The sequence below is a fragment of the Labrus bergylta genome, chromosome 11 (assembly GCF_963930695.1).
Source record: "Labrus bergylta chromosome 11, fLabBer1.1, whole genome shotgun sequence".
NCBI classification, from domain to species: Eukaryota; Metazoa; Chordata; class Actinopteri; order Labriformes; family Labridae; genus Labrus; species Labrus bergylta.
The window spans coordinates 11,033,123-11,055,669 of NC_089205.1; the positions used below are offsets into that span (position 1 = coordinate 11,033,123).

At 39.2% G+C, this 22,547-nt stretch overlaps 2 protein-coding genes across 2 annotated transcripts; both read left to right on the plus strand.

The window, feature by feature from the left end:
- Positions 1 to 1,124: 1,124 nt before the first annotated feature.
- gmps (guanine monophosphate synthase) lies at positions 1,125 to 12,886 on the plus strand. Its single transcript, XM_020642878.3, has 16 exons — positions 1,125 to 1,282; positions 2,516 to 2,688; positions 2,804 to 2,918; positions 3,303 to 3,400; positions 4,520 to 4,623; positions 4,843 to 5,036; positions 5,759 to 5,924; positions 6,102 to 6,253; positions 6,926 to 7,099; positions 7,292 to 7,397; positions 7,488 to 7,603; positions 8,553 to 8,678; positions 9,603 to 9,718; positions 9,809 to 9,939; positions 10,636 to 10,808; positions 10,921 to 12,886. The coding sequence occupies exons 1-16, from the start codon at positions 1,256 to 1,258 to the stop codon at positions 11,020 to 11,022; spliced, it is 2,073 nt and encodes a 690-aa protein (XP_020498534.1). The 5' UTR covers positions 1,125 to 1,255; the 3' UTR covers positions 11,023 to 12,886.
- Positions 12,887 to 14,300: 1,414 nt separating this feature from the next.
- On the plus strand, positions 14,301 to 22,035 carry vmn2r1 (vomeronasal 2, receptor 1). Its single transcript, XM_020642873.3, has 14 exons — positions 14,301 to 14,556; positions 15,157 to 15,448; positions 15,527 to 15,769; positions 15,863 to 16,054; positions 16,170 to 16,295; positions 16,508 to 16,692; positions 17,248 to 17,371; positions 17,457 to 17,684; positions 17,909 to 18,032; positions 18,216 to 18,376; positions 18,486 to 18,681; positions 18,877 to 19,112; positions 19,198 to 19,397; positions 20,767 to 22,035. The coding sequence occupies exons 1-14, from the start codon at positions 14,333 to 14,335 to the stop codon at positions 21,086 to 21,088; spliced, it is 2,853 nt and encodes a 950-aa protein (XP_020498529.2). The 5' UTR covers positions 14,301 to 14,332; the 3' UTR covers positions 21,089 to 22,035.
- The last annotated feature ends 512 nt before the right edge of the window (positions 22,036 to 22,547 follow it).

Here is a 22,547-nt window from a genome sequence, read left to right on the forward strand (position 1 = left end):
AATAAACCAAATAACAAAAACACCTCTTAGGGACATTCAAAGGCAAACACAAATGCCACATTCAATGATTCTGAAGGTAACTTGTTCTGTAAAAGAACATGAAAAATTTCTCAGTGTACAGTCACCTACTCGTAGAAAAGTGGAGTAGATGTGCTAAAGTACAAGGTAGTCCTCTCACATACTTGCTGCCTAAAGCTTACAGAGTGTGAAGCGTAAGGTTTGTAGATTCACTTTATCTGTAGATTCTATAGATTGTAAAGCAACATGAATCTCTTCGCCATTTTACTTGTTTCACATAGTGCAGCTACTGTTAGGTGACGTTACAACATAAACTGTGGTTGTATTAGTCTGTTGGTGGTGTTTTGTGGGAATGCTTCATGTTGCTATTCATTGTAGTCAATAAAGTTCTAATTAAGTGGTCTATGCCTACATTTCAGATAAACCATCACAAACTACAAATCTGACATTCCCACCTGCAATCATGTTTTATCAACTGGTTAAAAAATATTCTAATGTTAAATATGAACAGGCCAACTCTAAACTAAATGTATGTAGGCGAACTGTAATGTTAAAACAAGAAGAACATGCTGTTGTTCTAGTAATAGGACACAGGTCGCTATCTAACGGAGAAAATAATAAAGGCTTAAGGACAATTTCATGGTCATTTCAATTAAAAGATATATTTTTAATTTTGCTTTAGGCAGGACTCAGGAGCAATGGATTGGCAGTAATATCCTTGGAGATTCTGTGACACCTCTGTGACACATACCCTCATATATAGGGTATATAAGAGTATACCCATAGGTTAAACTTTATGTCATATCTTCACATAATAGCTCTGTTGAACCCAGGCCTAATTTAAACTAAAACTCCAAATAGTTGTTCGACCATTATCAGTCAAATCCCACTCTGCTCTCTAAGCCCATCCCCCGCTGGACCAATGTTCGTCACTGATTTTTTATTTTTTTTAAAGATTGAACTGTCCGCTCCACCCATGAAACACAGACACATTTATTTAGTCTGTTCCCTAAGTGAAAGTTATTCCCTCTCCGGAGAAGGACAGACTGTGACAGCCCATCGCTAAACCAACAACCCGACCTGCAGCTCTCTCTCTCTCTCTCTCTCTCTCTCTCTCTCTCTGTCTGTCTCTCTCTCTCTCTCTCTCTCTCTCCCTCTCTCTATCCCTCTCTCTCTCTCTTTCAGAGCTTTGAGACCCGGGACTCTGAGGGGAGAGATCAGTCCATAACAGTCCTCCATGGCTCTGTGCAACGGAGACAGCAAGGTCAGTGCAGCTTTTACTACCCACTCCTCCGGTGTCGGGCAGCCCGGTTGACTTTGTGTCAGGACTGTAGTCCCTCCCGGTTAATTAGGGCCTGTGTGTGTTTATCTGAAAGGGGGAAAGTTAGAGAGCATGTAACATTACAACCAGCACTGAGTACGCTGCTGCTGCTGCTGTGTGCCTGTTGCAGTATCTCAATAACATGTTGATTATAGCGTACACTAGCCAGACAAGGTATCTGAATGATTGTAACAAAACACCTTTCACACATTTGACCACTTTACTCGGTTTATCTTCTCATGGAGGATTCATCTAGCTCCCTTTGCCTCCGAGCACCGCGTGGGTTTTAGCATAGCAACGCTAACTTAGCCACTTGATGCTAACAGGCTAATGGCTAGTGTTTATACTATCCGTGGGCTATTTGTTATACATCTTCCCTCGGAATATTCCTACTAAATATAGGTGTTTTACTATGATTGCTATGCCATCGTTTTTGTAAAGTGACTTTGAGCGTATGTGGTAAACTCGTGTGTTTTAATGTGGCTGTCAGTAAGTGACAGGGTTGCTAACGTCGTCACTAAGCTAGCACTAACTTACTGCTCTGTAATGCTGACATGAAGTGTGCTGTGAGACTATCATGTGTTTTTAATTCTGTGTTTACAGAGGAGATGATTGAAGTGTACCTCTAGTAAAGGAATCATGGAGTTACGGTGAACATGAGTGACTTTAATAACATCATTAGATTGTGTTTCTCCTCTCATCTGCTCAGTGTTGTATAGGGAGATAATGGTCTGGTGTATTAATCATCTCAAATCTTTACCTAACTCAGTTGATCTTCCATCAATGTTAGGAAGTAAAACACATACAGACACACAGATGTAAAGTGCAAAGAGGCTCCTCACTTTCCCCTGAATGTGTGTTTCATGTGATTCTACTGATGGGCTGAATGGTAACAGCACGTTTCACTGAAGTCACTGAATTGGAGCTCACATGTCCATAATTATGTTTGGCCTTAATTTAGTCACATTTTCCGGGTGGATGTTAGAGATGAAGCACTGTTTAGACCGGGAGGAGGTTACAGCACCCAACTTCCCACTCAAACCGACAGCAAACTTTACACTTACGCCTGTATGTGTCAAACACAGCTTTGAAAAGCTTCATAGTGTATCATGAACTGTGTCAGCCCTGTAAACATTACAATTGAGTGTTTTTTTTTTGTCCTGTGTGTGTCCACAGCTGGAGATCAACAGCACAGAGCAGAATGGGTCATGTGAAGGAGCGGTGGCGATCCTGGATGCCGGGGCCCAGTATGGGAAGGTGATTGACCGTCGGGTGCGAGAGCTGTGTGTGCGCTCTGAGATCCTTCCTTTAGAGACCCCGGCCTTTGCTATCAGAGAACAGGGTTACAGGTGAGCATGAGACATATTTTTTTGCCTCATTATTTTACTAGCCTTGTCTGTCAGTATATAATTCTGTTTTATCCTTGATTTGGTTTGATTGTTTTATCTCTCCTTGTCTTTATAGGGCAGTCATCATTTCAGGAGGCCCAGCCTCTGTTTATGCAGAAGATGCCCCCTGGTTTGACCCTGCCATATTCACTATAGGAAAGCCTGTCCTTGGGATTTGCTATGGGATGCAGGTATCTATGCACGTACATAAATACACTCTGTGAAGACATATTGTAAGGAGTTTTTTTTTTTGTATTTTAATTCTGAGTAGCCTCACTTTATTTAAATACACTCTGTGAAGACATATTGTAAGGAGTTTTTTTTTTTGTATTTTAATTCTGAGTAGCCTCACTTTATTTAAGTTTGTTGTTCTGCTCTTCTATGCCAGTTGGGGCATTACCACACACTTTGAGCCTAGCAGAGGGGAATGACAGAATTAAATCAGAAGCCATCAATTCCAAAGCATCTTCCTCCATATATCAGACAGCTGTTGCATATTTTGAATCACACCGAAATGAAACTTTTATGTCAAACTGTTAACGTTGCTTTGTGTGTTGTGTTTTGTTGTGCTGCAGATGATGAACAAGGTGTTTGGCGGCACAGTCCATAAAAAGAGCGTGAGGGAAGATGGAGTGTTCAGCATTGGACTAGACAACACTTGCTCTCTCTTCAGGTAAAACGGTTGCTCAAGTAGATCGCAAGCAAACAAGTATTTTTTAGTAGTCTGAACAGTAATCCAAATTGGCCTTATGCAACATATAACTAACACATTGTAAGACCTTTTTTTTTTTAGAGGAAAAAAGTCTGAAACATACTGAAAGTTTTAAGTTGAAGACGGAACATATAGGCGTCTTTAGGGTAAAAACAACATGTTGCACATTGGTTAGAAAAAATGAATTCACCGAAGACAGTATCACTTGAAGTATTGCCCCTTGAGCTGGTGTTTGCCTGTGCATAGAGCCAGAGAAGGATGGTGAAGGAGCTATTATGTTGCAGTATTTCATATCACAGTTTACTACTGGCAGTCGTAAAACGGATCACAGCTACAATAATAATAATACTCTTTATGCAGCACATCAGTTTCATGCTTTGCATTGTTAAATTGCATTGTCCCTATCAAAATAAATCAATTCAATCTGTGATCCATTCAGAACCGTGATATTTTTGATCCGTTGCACCTCTTAACTATTGGCATGCAAAAACAGTAAAAAAAAAGATTTGTAGACTGAAGCTGTGTGTGGATAGGGCTTTAACAACCGATTTGTTAATGCACATGTAGCTGACTATAAAGCACCACATTATCTGACAAACCTGAGATTTCTTCATTAAACTCTAATTTAAGCAACTACTGATTGTGCTTTCAGAAGTTGATTTCATTGGTCCATTGAAGAAGGCAATGTAATCACTTTCACTCAACTCTAAAAAAAAAGAAAAAAAAGAATATTCAGTAATCACCTCTAGATCAGTCAGCACGCCAACAGTACCATTTCATCACTTGCGTGGTTGAGGACTGAATGTTGGGAGTTTTTCTGTAAAATAACTGCTGCTCGTTCATCAGTGTCACATGTGTACAATGTGTGTCATCAATGTTTGTCATCTAATATCTCTGCTGGTTGTTTCACAAATACTGATGTGTCTTAAATAGATGACCACTGTCTTTTATCACTGTTTGTGCTTAACATTAAGGTGAATGTACTCAATGAAATAAGAGTTTGTTCACATAACTTCTGTATGTATTTTATTGAACACAACCATCTTCCTTTGACATCAAGCTGTGTATTTATTTGATCAGAGGCCTTCAGAAGGAGGAACTGGTCCTGCTGACCCATGGAGACAGTGTGGATAAGGTGGCTGATGGCTTCAAAGTGGTGGCCCAATCAGGGAATATAATTGCCGGTGAGCAGATTATGGGGCAGACTGTGACCCTGTTTGTTTATTTATTTATTATTTTTGTTTATGTTAGAAAGCCTAAAGTTGTATGATTTAAAGCTCTTTTTTATTTAATCTATCTGAAATCCTCATGTCAGGCTTGTGGTGTGTGTTATGCTAGTCCTGTCTACAGAGGCATTCGAAGAGTATAAATAGGAAAATGTATGAATTTTTCTTTTCTGACAGGAATTGCTAATGAACAGAAGAAGCTGTACGGGACACAGTTTCACCCTGAGGTTGACTTGACGGAGCGAGGCATGGAGATGCTGCGTACCTTCATTTTCGAGATTGCAGGATGCACAAGCAACTTCACTGTCGAAAACCGCCAACAGGTCTGCATTGACGAGATCAAAGAAAAAGTAGACAAATCTAAAGTGCTGGTGAGTGAATCTGCAAAACGTTCAATCATTTTGAGTGTGTAATTGTGTGGTGATGGTATCCAAACCAGCTGTAGTGCTGATTTATTTTTAATTTTATTTTTAAAGAAAGGGGTTGGGGGACTGAGATGTTTCATCCTTCTTTGACCAAAGTCTTATGCTTGTGACGCTGAATGTAATGTGTGGTAGCTGCTCAGGCAGTACTGACACCAGCAGCATCAGTGCGAAGTTAAGAAGAACAAATTAAACCCTCAAATGAGACCGTGTTTTATCTGGAAAGAGGTATTCGACTCCCTGAGGGGCTCCAAACTGGGCCTCATCTCAGGGGTGTAAAGACAATAAACGAGTGCTGGAAAAAGGCTCAGAGTACAGGAGTTACATTTAAAGATATACACGCACATTCTTACTCTTGTTCCTGACAGCGACAGTCACTGTATTTCTACTCTGTCATAGTTTGTTACTACAGTTGCTTTTGGCCATTGTGTTTTATTTTTTATTGATAGGTGGTTGTCTCTTAATGTGAATAAATGAAGTTTTTACCTGAAGTTATCTCCTCTATTTAATCAGTTCTTAATGTTTATCATTTTACAGCGTACCAGCTGTCAAAATACAAAATGTGTCCAAAAAAAGAAAAATGACGAATACAATGGAAGGCTGTATGTGTGATGCCACTACTACAAATCGTCTGGCTTAACATTTTTGACTCTCTCTGATTATTTCTTCAGGTGTTGCTGAGTGGTGGGGTTGACTCAACAGTTTGCACAGCTCTCCTCAACAAAGCTTTGAACCAGGACCAGGTGATAGCAGTCCATATTGACAATGGCTTCATGAGGAAGAGAGAGAGTCAGAGTGTGGAGGAGGCCCTCACCAAGTTGGGAATCAAACTCAAAGGTGGGGACAGAGAGCAATAATTACTGTGATAAATGGTACCATATTTGTGTCAAGTTAAAATTCCATCATAATAATAATACAAGATTAGTTGTCATGTAATACAATTTTGTTGAATATGGACCTAAATCATGTCCTCATTCTTCTACTCTGTCTCCTTTTAAATGTTGCTCTATTTAGTGGTAAATGCTGCTCATACCTTCTACAACGGAACAACAACCCTTCCCATTTCTGATGAAGACAGGACACCACGAAAACGTATCAGCAAAACTTTGAATATGACGACCAACCCAGAGGAGAAAAGAAAAATAATTGGAGATACTTTTGTAAAGGTGGGTTCTTTTAATTGATTCTTTTTAAAGGTTGTACCTGTCACATTTCTATTTGAACCAGGACAGTCAGCTTTAACGTGATTTTCACATGCAGTTAAGTTTGGAAATAACACATTTATTTTTTTAAATCACATTAACCGTGTGCTATTTTGTTCCTTTGGCACACTTTAGTTAAGTCATGCAATGTCCTTCTGCTCCCACAGAAATGGAAAAGAACGACAACACTGCACCTATGACTGGCTCATTACACTTAAAAAAAGTCTATTTTACTGTTCCCTTTAGCTTTTTTACATTCAAGGTTTTCATTTTATTTTCAAATAAAAGCTGATTTGAGTCCCAGTAGGAAGAAAAACACCCTTAGATTCAGGGTAAAAAAACAATATATGAAATGCTAAATAATGGAATATGTTATATGGTATTACAAATGGTATTCATCACGATTAAGTATTAAAATTCAGCAGTTAATAGTGATTTTGTAAAAACCATTTGACAGCCCTTATTTGAACATGTATACACTGCCTTGCTACCATTCATTTGTAATTTATCTCACCATCATTTCAGCTGAATACTGGTACTTTACATTTGTATGCATCTGCCAATATTGCTTATTTTTTGCCATTGATGTACCAGTTCATTGTTGTATCTGTCTAAATGAGTTGTCTGCTTACACAGGTGGCAAATGAAGTAATAGGGGAGATGAATCTGAAGCCAGAGGAGGTTTTCCTTGCCCAGGGTACCTTGCGGCCTGATCTCATTGAGAGCGCCTCTCATCTTGCCAGTGGCAAGGCAGAGGTCATCAAAACACACCACAACGACACTGAGCTCATCCGCAAACTCAGAGATGAGGTACTGCACACACAAGGCAAAACTATCATGCTGTGTCACTGATTTAATACAGCATTGAAACATTCCTTATCCTTCTCATGTCTGTTGTTTTTGGTCGGCCCTTTTCTAGAAATGCACAATTATGCAACACCTTCCCTTGTTCCCAATTTCTCAGTGTAGAAAAGCTTATGACATTGCTTTATGATTCTCCAGGGAAAAGTAATCGAACCGTTGAAAGATTTCCATAAAGATGAGGTCAGAGCACTGGGGAGAGAGCTGGGCCTGCCAGAGGAGATTGTCTCCAGACATCCTTTCCCAGGCAAGTCCATACACAAATACCTGTAAGCAGAATGCTTTCCATCTTACCTTAATATGTAAATCACATTTTTTATCGCTTATTTGCCTTCAGGTCCTGGTTTGTCTATCAGGGTGATTTGTGCAGAGGAGCCCTACATCTGCAAGGACTTTGCCGAAACAAACAACATTCTGAAAATTGTCACAGACTTCTCAGCAAGTGTCAAAAAGGTCAGTGAAAAAAATAATTTAACCCGTGACCAATAATGTGATATGAATGACTGAATATGCCTCTTACGGCTTAATTTCAAAATCTTTATGTTGTGCTCTCAACAGTTTAAACATGTGAAGGGTGCACATTTGAATGACTGCTTTCTGAAAAGTCCCTCCTGCCTGCTGATCCTCATATAGGCTCATATACTTTGAAAACACAAATTGATTGCCTTTCAGTTGATCCTTTGATGACATATCTGCATTTTACCAGCCTTATAATTAAGTAAAACAAAGAGCATGTCAGTATTTTCTGTTATGGTCAAAAAATGTCCCTTCATAAAAAAGCCTCTTACTTGAATACTGTAAGCCTTGATTTGAAATCATACAACATTACAAAATAAAGTGGCAGGTAAAAAAACAAGCGACTGGTAGATTTTTTTTAATTCACCTGTCACAGTGGCAGGTAGGAAATAAAAAGTTCATTTCCAACCCTGCTTTAAGAGTAAGTCAGTGTGTAGACTGTTCACATATATTACTAGGAATCAACTACAGAGCACTTCCCTAAAAGTTTTTGGAAACTCTCTCTTGGAAATTAAATGAGTGAAGGCAAATTTTAAGAATCAGATGAATGTTATTCAAAGTCAACTCTGTAAGTTTATGATGTAGATTTGAATGTGCAACCTCTGCTGGTTGTTTGGCCAAATTGCCACAAAGCCGTATTTTTATTATGATTTTGCAATGTTTTTTTTATTCCAGTTGTGTTGCACAGAAGTGCTCACATATGGAACATTGCCTTTAATGATGTACATTTATTTTTGCCGCTTGTCTGACTGTAGAGCTGAAGCTTGGATTTTTGTCCAGGGACATGCAGAATAGCTGCTCATTTGTTTAGTCAATAAGATGTACAGCGTTTTCTGTTACAGTTTAAAGAAACTAAAGGAGAAGTGTCTGTGTCTTTTCTTCCCAGCCCCATGCTTTGCTGCAGAGAGTCAAGTCGTGCATATCAGATGAGGAGGAAGAGAAGCTCATGCAGATCACCAGCCTTCATTCACTAAATGCCTTCTTGCTGCCCATCAAAACTGTTGGCGTCCAGGTAATCAAGCTGGTTAATCAGTTACTCTGTATTTTCCACTTTAAAAAAATGAACAGTTCTTAGAATTTAGAGATTTCATTATTCTTATCACATGGTAATTAAATAGTATCAATGTGCAGCCCATGTGTTTCTAACTGCAGTGGGATAGGTAAAGGGTAGCAGGGGACTTTGTAAACGGTCTTAAAGGCCCAGTCAAAACTTTAAATGTTTTTTTTTAGGCTTGGCCAAACATGAAGTTGATGAATTGAGTTAGGAGCTGCTTGTTATTCATGGTTGTGGAAGGTTCAGACGTTTGTAAAACTGCACTTAAGTCCATAAACAGGGGAAGCTGGAAACAGTATGTCCTTCTTTTTCTGTTAGTCTCGTTGTCTTTCCACTGTAATTTAGAGGTTAACCACGAGACACACCCACCCACCCACACAAAGCCACTCATTTTCTTACTCATTGACTTTCTCCAGCCAAAGAAGGTTTTTTTTTAAGACCATGTCAGTTTTTCAACTCCTCTGCTTTCCACCAATGTGAGTCTTTATTGCCTAAAAAGGGTGTCTTCTGTAGAAAAAGATAACTTTGGTTAGAAAACCATCACTATTCAGTTGTTTATCTGGAGCTCTGCCTTGAGAGAATATGATCATGAACACTTTGAATACATACACGTGTATATTACTGCAGTCAGACAGTAAATGTTTGTTTTTGTCACCTTTTAGCCTACTTCCTGTTTTTAGCCAGAGTTTTAAATTTACTCTAAACCTCAGATTGGTGGGCAGACAGGAGACATGAGACAAACACAGGCACTTTTTACTGCCTTTTGGAGTTTGTTCTAGTCGAAAAAAGGAACATACATTACTGTTTAACACTTGTTTCTAGCAGGCGAACACTTTATAGTTAAGCATGTTTGTTATTAACTTGTTATTCTGTGTGTCTCAGGGTGATTGCCGGTCCTACAGTTACGTGTGTGGTGTCACAAGTAAAGAATCTCCACATTGGGAATCTCTCATGTTCTTGGCCAGACTCATCCCTCGCATGTGCCATAGCATCAACAGGTAGTGCACAAACCTTTGCTCTCAGTGATATGCTTCTATAGACTCTTGCTGTCGCCTATAAACACACTGTCACCTCTCTCTTCTTTCCAGAGTTGTGTATGTATTCGGTTCCCACGTGAAAGAACCACCAACAGACATTACCCCGACCTTCCTGACCACAGGTGTTCTGAGCACGCTCAGACAGGCTGACTTTGTAGCTCACTCTATCCTTAGAGAGTCTGGTAAGAGTCTGTGTGTACAAGTGCTTCACAACATTGATTTAGACATGTGGATTGAAATTTCACAGATTATTTTGAAAGGAATTGAGTGTGTTTACAACTTAAGTAAATGTAAAAGAGGAGCAGCCAAAGGTCCATCTGACAACACTGTTTGTGTAGAGCCGCTCTTCTGTTTCAGAGGCCAGCATCTTATCTTACCATTGTAATTGAATTGCCTGCATACTTGCATCTATGTAGGGGAAATTAACATTTCCCATGGGGCAAACCAAATCTTTGAAATGTTCTCCATTGAGGAATGTTCTTTTGTAAAATGACTGTACTTTTTTATGACCTGAGTTTCATTTAGTATGTCATAAAGCTTACCTAAAATGTGTTACAAGGATTAATAAAGATCATTTAGTCCCAATTTCATAGACAAACAATTCATAGTGTTATTCAAGCACTGATACTCCATTAAGACATTTAGTTTCTGAGGTATGAAACAAACCCGTTTTATTTGGTTATTCATCAATTAATTATTCCAGGCAGCACGAGGCACACTGAATCTATTTATCGAAACATTGAATGTGGGGCATTCAGGTTTCTTCTTCTTTTTTTTTTTTTTTTACTATAGCAAAAAAATGATGCCTCAGAGGTGATGCAGCTACATTCCTTATCAGAAATAAGAGTTCCCTCACTTTGACTATTCCTCTTTTTAAGGCTATTCCGGTAAGATCAGCCAGATGCCAGTCATCCTGACACCCCTGCACTTTGATCGTGACCCACTGCAAAAGCAGCCATCCTGCCGGCGCTCCGTTGTGGTCCGCACCTTTATCACCAGCGATTTCATGACTGGCATTCCCGCCATGCCGGGCAACCATATCCCAGAGGAGGTATACCATCATTTAAACTCAAAAGTTTGTCTTAGAAGAATGTTGGATGTTGAATTATTTTCCCCTTTACTTTTCTCTCCAGCTGTATTGATGTAGTTTTCTGTTTCCCCAGGTGGTTCTGAAGATGGTGAATGAGATCAAGAAGATCCCCGGCATTTCCAGAGTCATGTATGATCTGACCTCCAAGCCACCTGGCACCACAGAGTGGGAATGAAACCCATTACGACGTACCCATAGAACACACACTCACACACAATGCACAAACACTCTCAACAGATAACAGAGAGGGCTGGTGAACTCCCCCTTTTCAGTCCCCCTTCCTATTATTCTCACCCTGCTCCTCTTCCCACCTCCTGTACCTCCACCCCTCTCTTCAACATTCCCATGGAAGGCAGACCGTACTGTGACGGGCGCACATGCAGAGGCGCCTCTACTCTGCTCTCCTCACAACTCCTCCTTGGTCTTAATATTTTTGGCGATAGGGATTGATTAATGTTGGTTATTGATAATATATTGTCATTTTTTGATCCATGTTCAACAGTGTTTTTTCTTCTTTAATGAAAAGGTAAATTGCTGCTTCCTTTTGTAAGGTCAACCTTTAAAGACAAGCGGTGAGAAGCTGTGAAAGTTCACAACGTGGACTTTAATGTTGCATCAGATTGAGTTACGGGATGAGCTGAACATGAAAAGCAAACAGTAGTGTCAAGGAAAGAAAAAGAGCAGAGAGAGAGAGAGAGAATGAAAATGTTCAGTTATTTTTTTTGTCTGGTGTCTGTCTTACCATTGTAGGTCAGAATGTTCTCAACTTTAGACGATCCTCTGATGGTTAGTTTTCACTTTCTGCCTCTATACTGTGCTATGAAGAAGGTCGTCTGTTTAAGGTAAATTTGGACAGATGACCCTTGTGACCAATCAATACTTTTTAAGCTTTCTTTCTTTTTGCCAAAAGTGGATATGCTGTGGTGATGTATAATGTTATGGGCTCCTCTGACGATCTGTCAAAGCTACATTTGTTGAAAAGATCTCTTGACTTGTTGCTGAACCCTTTGTGGACAGCAGTCAATCCAACATAAGCTTCAGTATGAGGACTAGTATGCAGCTGTGCAGGAGGCCAATATGGTGGGTGACTTTGTATGTGCCTGTTTAATTGCTTTTGTTTATTCCTTTGGATATTTCCAGAAAGGAGGATATAACACTTTTTTCTCCTCATGCTGCAATATGTATGCTTTTTATGAAGAATAAAAATGGCAAGGGGGCTAGCTATTAATGAAATTATAAGTACAGTAGAGTTTATAACTACATTGTGTAAATTGCTGTTGTCATTTCATCACCATTTGGCTGCTGCTTTGTTGTACAAGGGCATATTTTTTGCACATTTAGGCTTGTTTCCACCTTTTTAAGTATTGGCATAATCAGCATTACATCCACTGAGAACTTCACCTCATAAATGTGTCCCTATGTAGTGTCAAAGTTCAGGTCATGAGCACAGTCTGTTGCCATCTCTAATGTAAGCTCACTGTGTCTGAGAAAGCTTATTTTTTCTGTCCTACACTGTCAAAACATTCAGCACACCATATCCCTTGTCATATCTCAGTGAATACAGTGCTCAGGTTTAACTGAGTTTTTAAACATGTATTGTACCTGAAATAGACACACTCGGACGTTGTGGTTCTTATGCCTCCAGAATATGATTTTGTGCCTCTCTTCCTCTGTTAAATCCTTAACCTTTAGTGGCGAAATACTCCCAATGCAACATGAATTGTTTTTCCTAACTTGTCTGAACTGCTATTAGTGTGTCTCCCCCTCTTCTGCCTTTTTCTAAGTGTGTATATTCTGTTACTGAAAGTATGTCTCCATTATAAACAACACCTAGAGGATAATGGACACAATTTTGTAGTTTACCTGCAATTTCAATAAGATTAAGTTATGCAATTTAATGTTTGTTTTTTCAGTTTTGTTCAATAACGCTCATTCTCCTTTAGTCACGTGCCTCAAACCAAGCCACTGCATGCAGTTTCATCGATGATGACATTTGTAAAATGGAAAACTGAGCTTTAATAAAGATCTTCATGTTGAAACTTGTATTTATTTTGTAATAACAGTGAACACATCAATAAACATGTAGTCTGTAAATAAAGATATCAATTACAGTAGAAGTAAGCTGTCAGCTTAGTGGTATATTTGAACAAATTCAGTCCTCTATTAGAAGTTACAAAAAAAGCAGAATCACTGTTCAAATATAGCTTGATACAGTAATCTTCAAATCTAAGTGTTGAAAACATGATTTACTTTTAAGGAATGACTTCAGGAATTTAATCTGACTCTAGATCATAAGAGGTCAACAGTCAGACCTCTAGATCATGTAGATCTTCCTTTTGCAATTTTTTCCTTTTAAACATAATCTGATAAATGCCAGTTTCACCTTAAATCATACAAGTTTTTCAAACACCAGATGAAAGGGCACCTAAAAGAATATGTACAAATTTGAGTAACATTTGAAAATTGCAAATGCATAGTCATCTTGATCAGGGTGTTTTTATTGACTGCCCTTTTTCTCCTCCTTTACCACGTGCCTCTACAAATGTCTACACAAAGCCATGTCTGACACTTAACTGATTTATCACAGCGCTCATCAGTTTCTTACATCTCTCATGTGCCTCAGACATCACACTCAAAAATGTATCACTTCATCAGCAAATTTTCCAGATGTATCTCTCCTCCTTTTTTTTTAGATTTCTACTTTTTAGTGATAATTACTATTTAGTTTCATTTCATGTAATCATAGTCATAAATGACTGCCGTGGCCAGCCATATCTTTTTTAAATGTCATTTGATGAAATGAATGCCTGTTTGTGTGCAGTTAGTCTCTGTTGCCCAGCAGAGGTCCCTCAGTGTGCTGGAGGGTTCAGGTGTGTGTTTTTCCCCACTGACTGAGAGACAAGAGCAGACAAGTGCAGCCAGTCATCAACACAGCACAGAAAATGCACTCAGGGGACAAAGGCACAATTTTGAAACAGTAGCTGCGCAACACGACTGCACAAGTTACCACATGTTTCTGCTAATTAACTCCTGGCCTTTGGCGGTTTATCCTCTGAGCTGACCTGTTACTGACTGATACACTGATTTTTATTTACAAAAGAGGGAAATAACTGAGAAAAAACAAATGAAGGGATTTTTCTTTAAAGCTAAAAGACATCCATTGGTTTTTGCTTGTGTATGATTGGTTGTCCTGCGAAGGCACTTTTTAAAAGACCCTTCATTTTGTACATCTTTTTTTTTATTGTTTTGGAATATACCAAAAATGACTGTCCTTTTCTTTTTGTTATATAAAATAAAGATGTATAATAAGTCAGTCAGTGATAGTTATCCAATGTCCTATATTATTTTGCACTGTTGAATCTCAGGCTATCTCATGCAGCACATCTCCCTTGAGAGCAGGTAGGACACCTGTCACACTTTGCTGTTCATTTTACTGTCTGAGTCACAGCGAGAGCTCTCCTGACTTGTCACTGCGTCCTCGTAGCATGGAAATCATTCGCTTTTTGCTTGGACTATGTGTCTTTTTCTACTTTCACAGATCTGTTTCAGCAGAGGCCACATGCAAGCTGAAGGCAAAGTTCAACCTGAGCGGCTACAAGAATGTGGAAAAGAAGAAGGTTGTTATTGGGGGCATGTTTCCTGTACACAAGCGTATTGCATCCAGTGATGGCAACACTTCAAGGGTGCCTGTCTCCTCAGGGTGTGAGGGGTGAGTAGAGCAATGACAGAACTAGTCATGTGTCCCCTTTTATCACTCTGACTTTGTTGTATTTTTGTTTTTGTTTCATTTATTGTTAAAACCTATTAAAGTTGTCACAGGTGAGTGAATCTCTTTGGGTTACATTTTTTAATATTTCTTATTTGCTACATTTAGCACTTGATTATTTAAATCTGATTGATGTAATAATATGTCTAAACCAAACAGTGTGGTCTCAGAACCTTGTGATTTAATTACAGAAATCCAGACAGAGCAGAGCAGCATCTATGGGACCAATTAGCCACAGCAATCCATATCATTATGGAGGCAAGCCTTCACATTGCAATTTGCAACTATCATCAGCAACTCTGTGTACTGCCCTCTTGTGGCTAACCTAGGCGATAACAAATAAAAAGTCAGCAGGTTGCATTCATTTGCACACCATTTTAATTAATTTATTCTTTCTGTTATTGTGATTTAAATAAACAGATAACTTTCACAAAACTTTTTTTTTTACTGTGGGTAAAAAACATTTAAGACAAAATATGCAATTATTTCTAACTATCAGAGTAAAATATTCTATTATGACATTACTCACCAATCATCCTTTAGGTTTAACTTCCGCACCTTCCGTTGGACCCAGACCATGCTGTTTGCCATTAATGAAATTAACAAGAGGAACGACATACTGCCCAACACAGACCTCGGCTACGTCATCTATGACTCCTGCTTCACCATCTCCAAGGCAGTGGAGGGCACCCTCACTTACCTGTCAGGCCAAGATGAGGCTGTACCCAACTACCGCTGCGGGACTGGGGCACCTCTCGCTGCTCTAGTGGGCGCCGGGGGCTCTGATCTTTCCATTGCCACTGCTAGAATACTTGGACTCTATCACTTCCCTCAGGTAGGCTGGTTCCGAGTTACAATGAGGTAGATAAAGATTAGGACACAGAACCCAACTGCTCTACACTGTCGTCTGCAGGTCAGCTATTCTTCATCTTGCTCCGCCCTGGAGAGTAAGTTCCAGTTCCCTACTTTCCTGAGGACCATTCCCAATGACAAGCACCAGTCTACAGCTATGGCCCAGCTGGTACTGCACTTTGGCTGGACTTGGGTAGGCACCATTGCTGCAGATGATGATTATGGCAAGTATGGCATCAAAGACTTCAAGGAGCAGGTGGAGGAAGCTGGTGTCTGCATATCCTTCTCTGAGACACTGCCCAAGGTGAGCAGCTCCATCCCACCTGCAATTGGGACTGTGTCCTATCATGACATGCTTGTCTTTTCTACAGGTGGATATTGTTTTTGTACATTTCAGGTGAGTTCCCCGGAGGACATTCAGCGCATCGTTCAAACTGTAGTCGAGGCCACAGCCAAGATCATCGTGGTTTTCTCATCAGACGTGGATCTCAGTCCACTTATTGTTGAGCTGCTCCGGCATAATGTGACCAACCGCACCTGGATTGCCAGCGAGGCCTGGGTGACCTCCGCTCTTATCAATCAGCCAGACGTGAGTACTAAGATGAGTTATTAACAGCTCATGGAAACACCGACTGATGTTTGATCTCTAATTACAGATTTTGAGCTGAGGTAGAAGTAGGTACATTGTCCATGTGTTTATGCAGGTGAGCTCGGTGCTGGGAGGTACTTTGGGCTTTGGAGTAAAAAGGGCAAACATACCAGGCCTTCAGCACCATCTACTGGATTTGGACCCTTATGATGACCCACTTGCTGAGGAATTCTGGGAGTTGGTGAGTTTATTAAGCTGAATCAAGGTACTGATGGTTTCGGGAGTATACTCATACTACACATCTATTTGCCTGGTTCAAAATCTGATTTAGACTTAAATGCAGATAGTTATCATGTATAACATTTTAGAAACACTTTATGGTAAAATAAAAAGCAACTTATGTTCCACAAATCTAATGAAAAGTAAAGCTGTTACCTTATGTTTGTCTTCTAGTTGTTTCCCTGCACATTGAACTTTAGCAAAGCAGCGAGTCATGCCAAGCAAATGGCTGAAGAGGTTAACGGAACACTTTCCAGACCAGTGAGGGGCATTCCTGAAGGGCTATGTACAGGGCGTGAGTCTCTGGCACAGCTCAATAACACTTATTTGGATGTTTCCCAGTTACGAATAACTTACAGGTCAGTTCTTACTGATTCTAGTTATTGACATGTTACTCTTCAACTCGTATCATCCCAACTACTAACCCTCAATCCTCTATACCCTCTACCACCATTTAAGAGCCAGTTCCACCAAATTACAAAATGTATACAGTGCATGGAGGTAGTTGTGGTTTTATTAGCTGGGGTACCTGCGCAAAATATCACTTGTGCTGCATAAAGCAATGAAAAAAATATATATATTAAAAATATACACAGAAATGTGTCCTTTACCAGAAATAGTCCAGGATACAAAACACACAATACATTGTGAATAGTTTTAACAAGCACTATGAAATAAAACAATAGTTCCAGATTAATTAAGCCATTATTTGTGAAAAAGAAAGAGACTTGCAGGTGTTACTTGAAGTGAAAACATCATTCAGGAGTGGCAGCAAGTGAAAATATGTTTTTTTTTTCCCCCAGTGTTATTTTGTTGAACTTATCCTTTAATTATAAAATCATATAATTGAAATGTGGATTTCTGATGATTAATAATCATACATTTGTGTACACTATGACGATGTTTCCTCAAAGTGTGTACAAAGCCGTGTACGCTGTGGCCCATGCTCTGCACAACCTAGAGCACTGTGAGGCGGGAAAGGGTCCGTTCAATGGGAAAAAAGAATGTGCTGACATCACCAAGTTTGAGCCGTGGCAGGTAAGCTTGTGTGTCAATGTGTCTAAGTACAACCAATTAATAAATGTGTGTAACAGGAATGCGGCTTTGTCTGCTTCTTTTTCAGCTGATGTACTACTTGAAGAATGTGCATTTCAAAGTACCGAACACAGATGAAGAGCTCTACTTTGACAACGGGGATGTAGAAGCATTTTATGACATAATTAACTGGCAGATCAATAGTAATGGGGAGATATCCTATATTACTGTTGGACGCTACAATGGCTCAGCAGCCCCAGAGGACAGGATGACCATAGTGAATGACTCCATTGTGTGGAACAATGAAGTTTTGCAGGTCAGCAGTAGATTGATGAAGACAACAACAAACCACATACTCTTCTAGATAATTATTCCAACACCATCTGTACTTCCGAATGCAAATGTGGAGCAATGTGTGTGTGTGTGTGTGTGTGTGTGTGTGTGTGTGTGTGTGTGTGTGTGTGTGTGTGTGTGTGCGTGCGTGCGTGCGTGCGTGCGTGCGTGTGTGCGTGTGCGTGTGTGCGTGTGTGTGTGTTGCAGCCTCCTAGGTCAGTGTGCAGTGAAAACTGCCAGCCTGGAACCCGGAAGGGAATCAGACAAGGAGAGCCGGTTTGCTGCTTTGACTGTATCCCATGTGCTGATGGAGAGATAAGCAACATGACTAGTCAGTATAAAGCTTTCAAAGTGCATCATAAAGTCATCTTTTCACATTTATGTCCTTGACAAGTTAGAGTTAGAACAACCAAACAACCATGTGTTTGCTCTTACAGAAACTGTTACCCTATATAAAGTTGCTGTTGCAGCTCAGTCTTGAACTTGCTGCCCTCCCTCCCTCCCTCTTTGACAGATGCTCGTGAATGTGTCCTGTGCAGTGGAGACTACTGGTCCAATGAGGCTCATGATGCATGTTTACCAAAAATCATTGAGTTTCTGGCCTTTGGAGAGCCACTGGGGATCACTCTCATCGTCATCTCGGCCTTTGGAGCTCTACTCACCATTGCTGTCGGGGTGAGACTTGCACAGAAGAATGAATTCCTCATGAAGAAACTCAAACATGGCCTTTTTGTTGTGAGTAAGGGGATTACGTTGGGTAAGTTTGCTGTTCTTCGTTTTTCAGGTGGTGTATGTTGTGAACCTGGGCACCCCTCTGGTGAAAGCTAATGATGCTTTGTTGAGTTTCTCACTGCTCTTCTCGCTGGTGGTGACCTTCCTCTGCTCCATCGTCTTTCTCGGAGAACCTCAGCACTGGAGCTGCATGACCAGCCAAGTAGGACTGGCTCTGGGCTTTGCTCTCTGCCTTTCCTCTCTCATGGGTAGGTACATGGTCCAAAAGGTACATACCTTCCTTTTAGCTGTACTGTTTTGTGTATATGTGTGGATACGGACTGCACATCTGTGCAGCAAGTTTAGTCATCTGGACCATCCTAATTTCAAAATTGTGAAATTGTCAAAAGTGATATTTTTTATTCTATCAGTGCATAATGTTACATTCTGTCGTTCTACTTCAGGTAAGGCGGCTGTATTAATGCTGAGAGCTCAGGCTCTGAAAGCAGCCCGTGCAAGAAACAAAGCAGCTGCTAAAGCTGCAAAAGCTGCAGCTGAAGCAGCAGCCAACAGTGGAAATCCAGATGTCATTGTAACCAACACAATTCATAACACTGATGCTACTTGTGCTAAACCTGAAATAGACACTCTCACATGTGCCCACCAGAGGGCGATAGCTTCCGTGGCAACATTAATACAGGTAAGGGAGGGAGGGGGAACTTGAATCCAACCATGAACTCTTAATCCAGATGCTGTTATGATACTATCATCATTCCTCTACCCAGGCTATAGCATGCACAGTGTGGCTCATCATCCTTCCTCCACATCCAGTCAAGAACACCTCTGCCCAGAATATAAAGATCATTCTCGAGTGTGATGAAGGCTCTGTGGTCTTCATTTGTTGTATCTTTGCCTATGACATCCTGCTGGCTCTGCTGGCCTTCATCTTTGCCTTCATTGCCCGTAAACTGGAAGATCACCTCAGGTAGGAAACATAGGGGCCATGTTTTTCTCAAAAATAAAAATAGGATCAGAATGTTTAAAAGTTACAGAACAAAGAAGGAAAGATGAACAACACAGCTGTTTCTTTCCATTTCCAAACAGCCAGACCTCTCATCACACACCCAACAACATAACAATAGTCAAAACAAAATAAGAGGAAGCTTGTTCGATTGTTCGATCACCACCAGCAGGCCAAGGCACTGAGCCCCACAGTGCCTCCGAAAGCACAGCCCACTATGGAGTGTAATTTCTAATGACTGGTTAGACAGATGGCAAATTGGCACTTTACATAGCAGATTCTGCTATCAGTGTCTGAATATATGTATTAAAGGATAATGGTGACATGTAGAGTAAAGAGAACTTAAGTGGTTGGAAGACTAGAAAAAAACTTTTAGTGCAGTCAGTTCACCAATCATTAGAATCTACTTTTGACTTTGTAATTAACTGTCATAAATTCATGAATTACTATAAGATGTAATTGTATTGTTTAGGGGACATTTTTCATGGGGACAAAATAATATTGTGTTACTTTCCTGTTTTACCATGCTTAACACAGCCTACTTTATCTAACTTATTACTAGCTGTACAAGGAATCAAATACCTACAGTATACTCTTACATTATATTATATAATACAAATTATTTATCACTGGAACAAATTCAATTTTTTTTTCTTGAAATCCAACCTGAAACCACCTTTCTGCTTGGATCAGTTTAATTCTAATGAAGTGGATCAAAGGTATCACAATCCGTCTCAAAAGTTCTGAACTAAACATCCTGGTCACAACCTAAACTGAATTATTTGGATTAATAATCTCATCAGATGTCAGGTTGTTATCCATTCCTGTAGTCGGCATCTTATCAAATTACCAAACAAGGGTGATATTTTTCACATTAGTAATTCAATCAATCTATACAATGACATCCATTACAACTAGAGTAGAATAGAATATACCTTTATTGTCATTGCTATAAAAACAACGAAAAACAGTTTAGCATCTCCTGTCATTTGCAACACACACAGATACACAGCTCACACAGGGCAGGTGGGTAATAAACAAAGCTCTATAATGGTTCGTTTCTAACTTAATTAATTCTAATAGTATTACCAGTTTCAAAGTTGATCTTGAAAATAACTTGAGTCAAGGACACCAACTTAGATATGATAACTAACAGTTTAAATGTAAGGTGACATGTTATGAAAGATTTTCCACTCCTATTTTCACCTCCTCATCTTTTGTCTCAATGCAGATATCAGCCACATACAAACCCCACTTATAACCTGTTAAATGTAAAACGTTAGAGATTTAAATTTAACCTTTCAAATGCATGATTTAATACCCTGTCTTTCAGTGAGGCCAAGTGTGTGACATTTGGCATGCTGGTCTTCTTCATCGTTTGGATCTCCTTTGTCCCGGCGTACCTCAGCACACGAGGAAAGTTCATGGTTGCTGTCCAGATTTTTGCCATCCTGGCATCCAGCTTCGGCCTGCTGACCTGCATCTTCCTGCCAAAGTGTTACGTTCTTTTGATCAAACCTGAACGCAACACAGAGGAGATGATGAGGCCTCGCGCCAAACTAAGTGACGGAATCTCGACTGGGACCTCAGCCTCACTCGCTACAGCTGCTACTGAGGTCAACGCTACAATCGCATCCACTGCTATTGATGATTAGCAGAGCAACAAAGAACTAAACAGAGCCACTAGAATTGAAATGTCAAAAATGTATGGCAGATCGGCCACTGTTTCATCGGGCATCTGGACCAGCTGAATAGGGCCTCATGTTTATTCATGTGTATTTTACAGTCAGCAATTGTAGCCTTTAATTCATAAATCAAATAATTTAGATTTATAAACTCGATTGATGTCAATATGCAATGCGTAAAGAAAACTTCTACCTCTATATACAGCATTTTAAAAAAAAGCTACTTTAGGATGCAATTGTAAGCAATTTTGACTTCACTTGATTTGTTACGATGTCTATTAATCCTGTTAATAAAAATCCAGCATGTTCAGAATTTTACTGTAGATGCTGCTGTTGTGGTTATGGTAGTGTAATTACTTAACATTTGACATTTTCTTTTAATTAAAAGCAGATTCAGTTTTGAGCCGATTAAATTAAGTTGTTGTTGTTGAAAACATTTGTTTCGATGATTTCTCTCGACACTTAACTTTTATTCGTTAAAACTATCAACACCGTAAAAGGTGCTGAGTTTCTGTTGGTTAAGTGTCTACTCAAAGCAGTTATAAGAACATGTACAATTATCAAAATGATATGGCTAAAATAACATAATGAGTGACTGCTTCTGTTCTAACTACACCTTACTTCACAAATCCAACATTTATGGTAGACCATTTGTGCCTCTGTTACATTGCGTTCCTTTACTTTTTAAAGTAGTGCATGTTTTCTTAAATATAAGAAGTTTCTAAATGTAATAATATAATATTGTTATTATATGTAATTTACTTTTTAAAGCAATATATCATAATGTTTTTTTTCATTTCTTGTACCAAAAAAGAGATTCAAAATATTGCATTTTACTGCATAATTTAAACTCTGTTCAGACTTCTCATATAAAAGGAAGACTAGTCAGTGCTATTGAGCACTTGAAACTGTAATGTGCTAATAGACAATTAAAGAAGAGTTGGTAACACTTTATAATAACCAGCATCTATAAAGGCTAAATAAGGGTAAGTAGATTAATTAACCTTTAGTTAATAATTATTTACTGTTAACAAACAATGAAATGAGAGTTAATAATGTTTGCTAACTATCTGAAATGCTATAATTTATGTTATGTTAACAGTTTATTGATGCAGACATTATAACATTTTAAACACTACATCAAATGTTTGTTAATGATGAACAAATGATTAGTAAACCTTTACAAGATGGTTTATAAAACATCTATAAACATTGCAGAGACACATGGACCAGATATTTGTTCATGGTTTGTAAATATTTGATAAAGCGTCTATTAACATTATTTGGATGGTTATTATAAAGTTGGAACTGAAGATTGTAATCCCTTGTTAATACTTCGTAAAGCATCTATAAATATATTTAGATAATAAGGTAATTAATACTTTATCAAGTACCAAGTACTAAACTGTTCTTTGAAATTGATATCTGG

Coding starts and splice junctions, on each gene's coding strand:
- gmps (XM_020642878.3), top strand. CDS start 1,256: ATGGCTCTGTGCAACGGAGACAGCAAG. Junction 7,100..7,291: donor TCCGCAAACTCAGAGATGAG/GTACTGCACACA, acceptor ATGATTCTCCAG/GGAAAAGTAATCGAACCGTT. Junction 9,719..9,808: donor ATGTGCCATAGCATCAACAG/GTAGTGCACAAA, acceptor TCTTCTTTCCAG/AGTTGTGTATGTATTCGGTT.
- vmn2r1 (XM_020642873.3), top strand. CDS start 14,333: ATGGAAATCATTCGCTTTTTGCTTGGACTATGTGTCTTTTTCTACTTT. Junction 14,557..15,156: donor GTCTCCTCAGGGTGTGAGGG/GTGAGTAGAGCA, acceptor ATCATCCTTTAG/GTTTAACTTCCGCACCTTCC. Junction 16,055..16,169: donor CTCTTATCAATCAGCCAGAC/GTGAGTACTAAG, acceptor GTGTTTATGCAG/GTGAGCTCGGTGCTGGGAGG.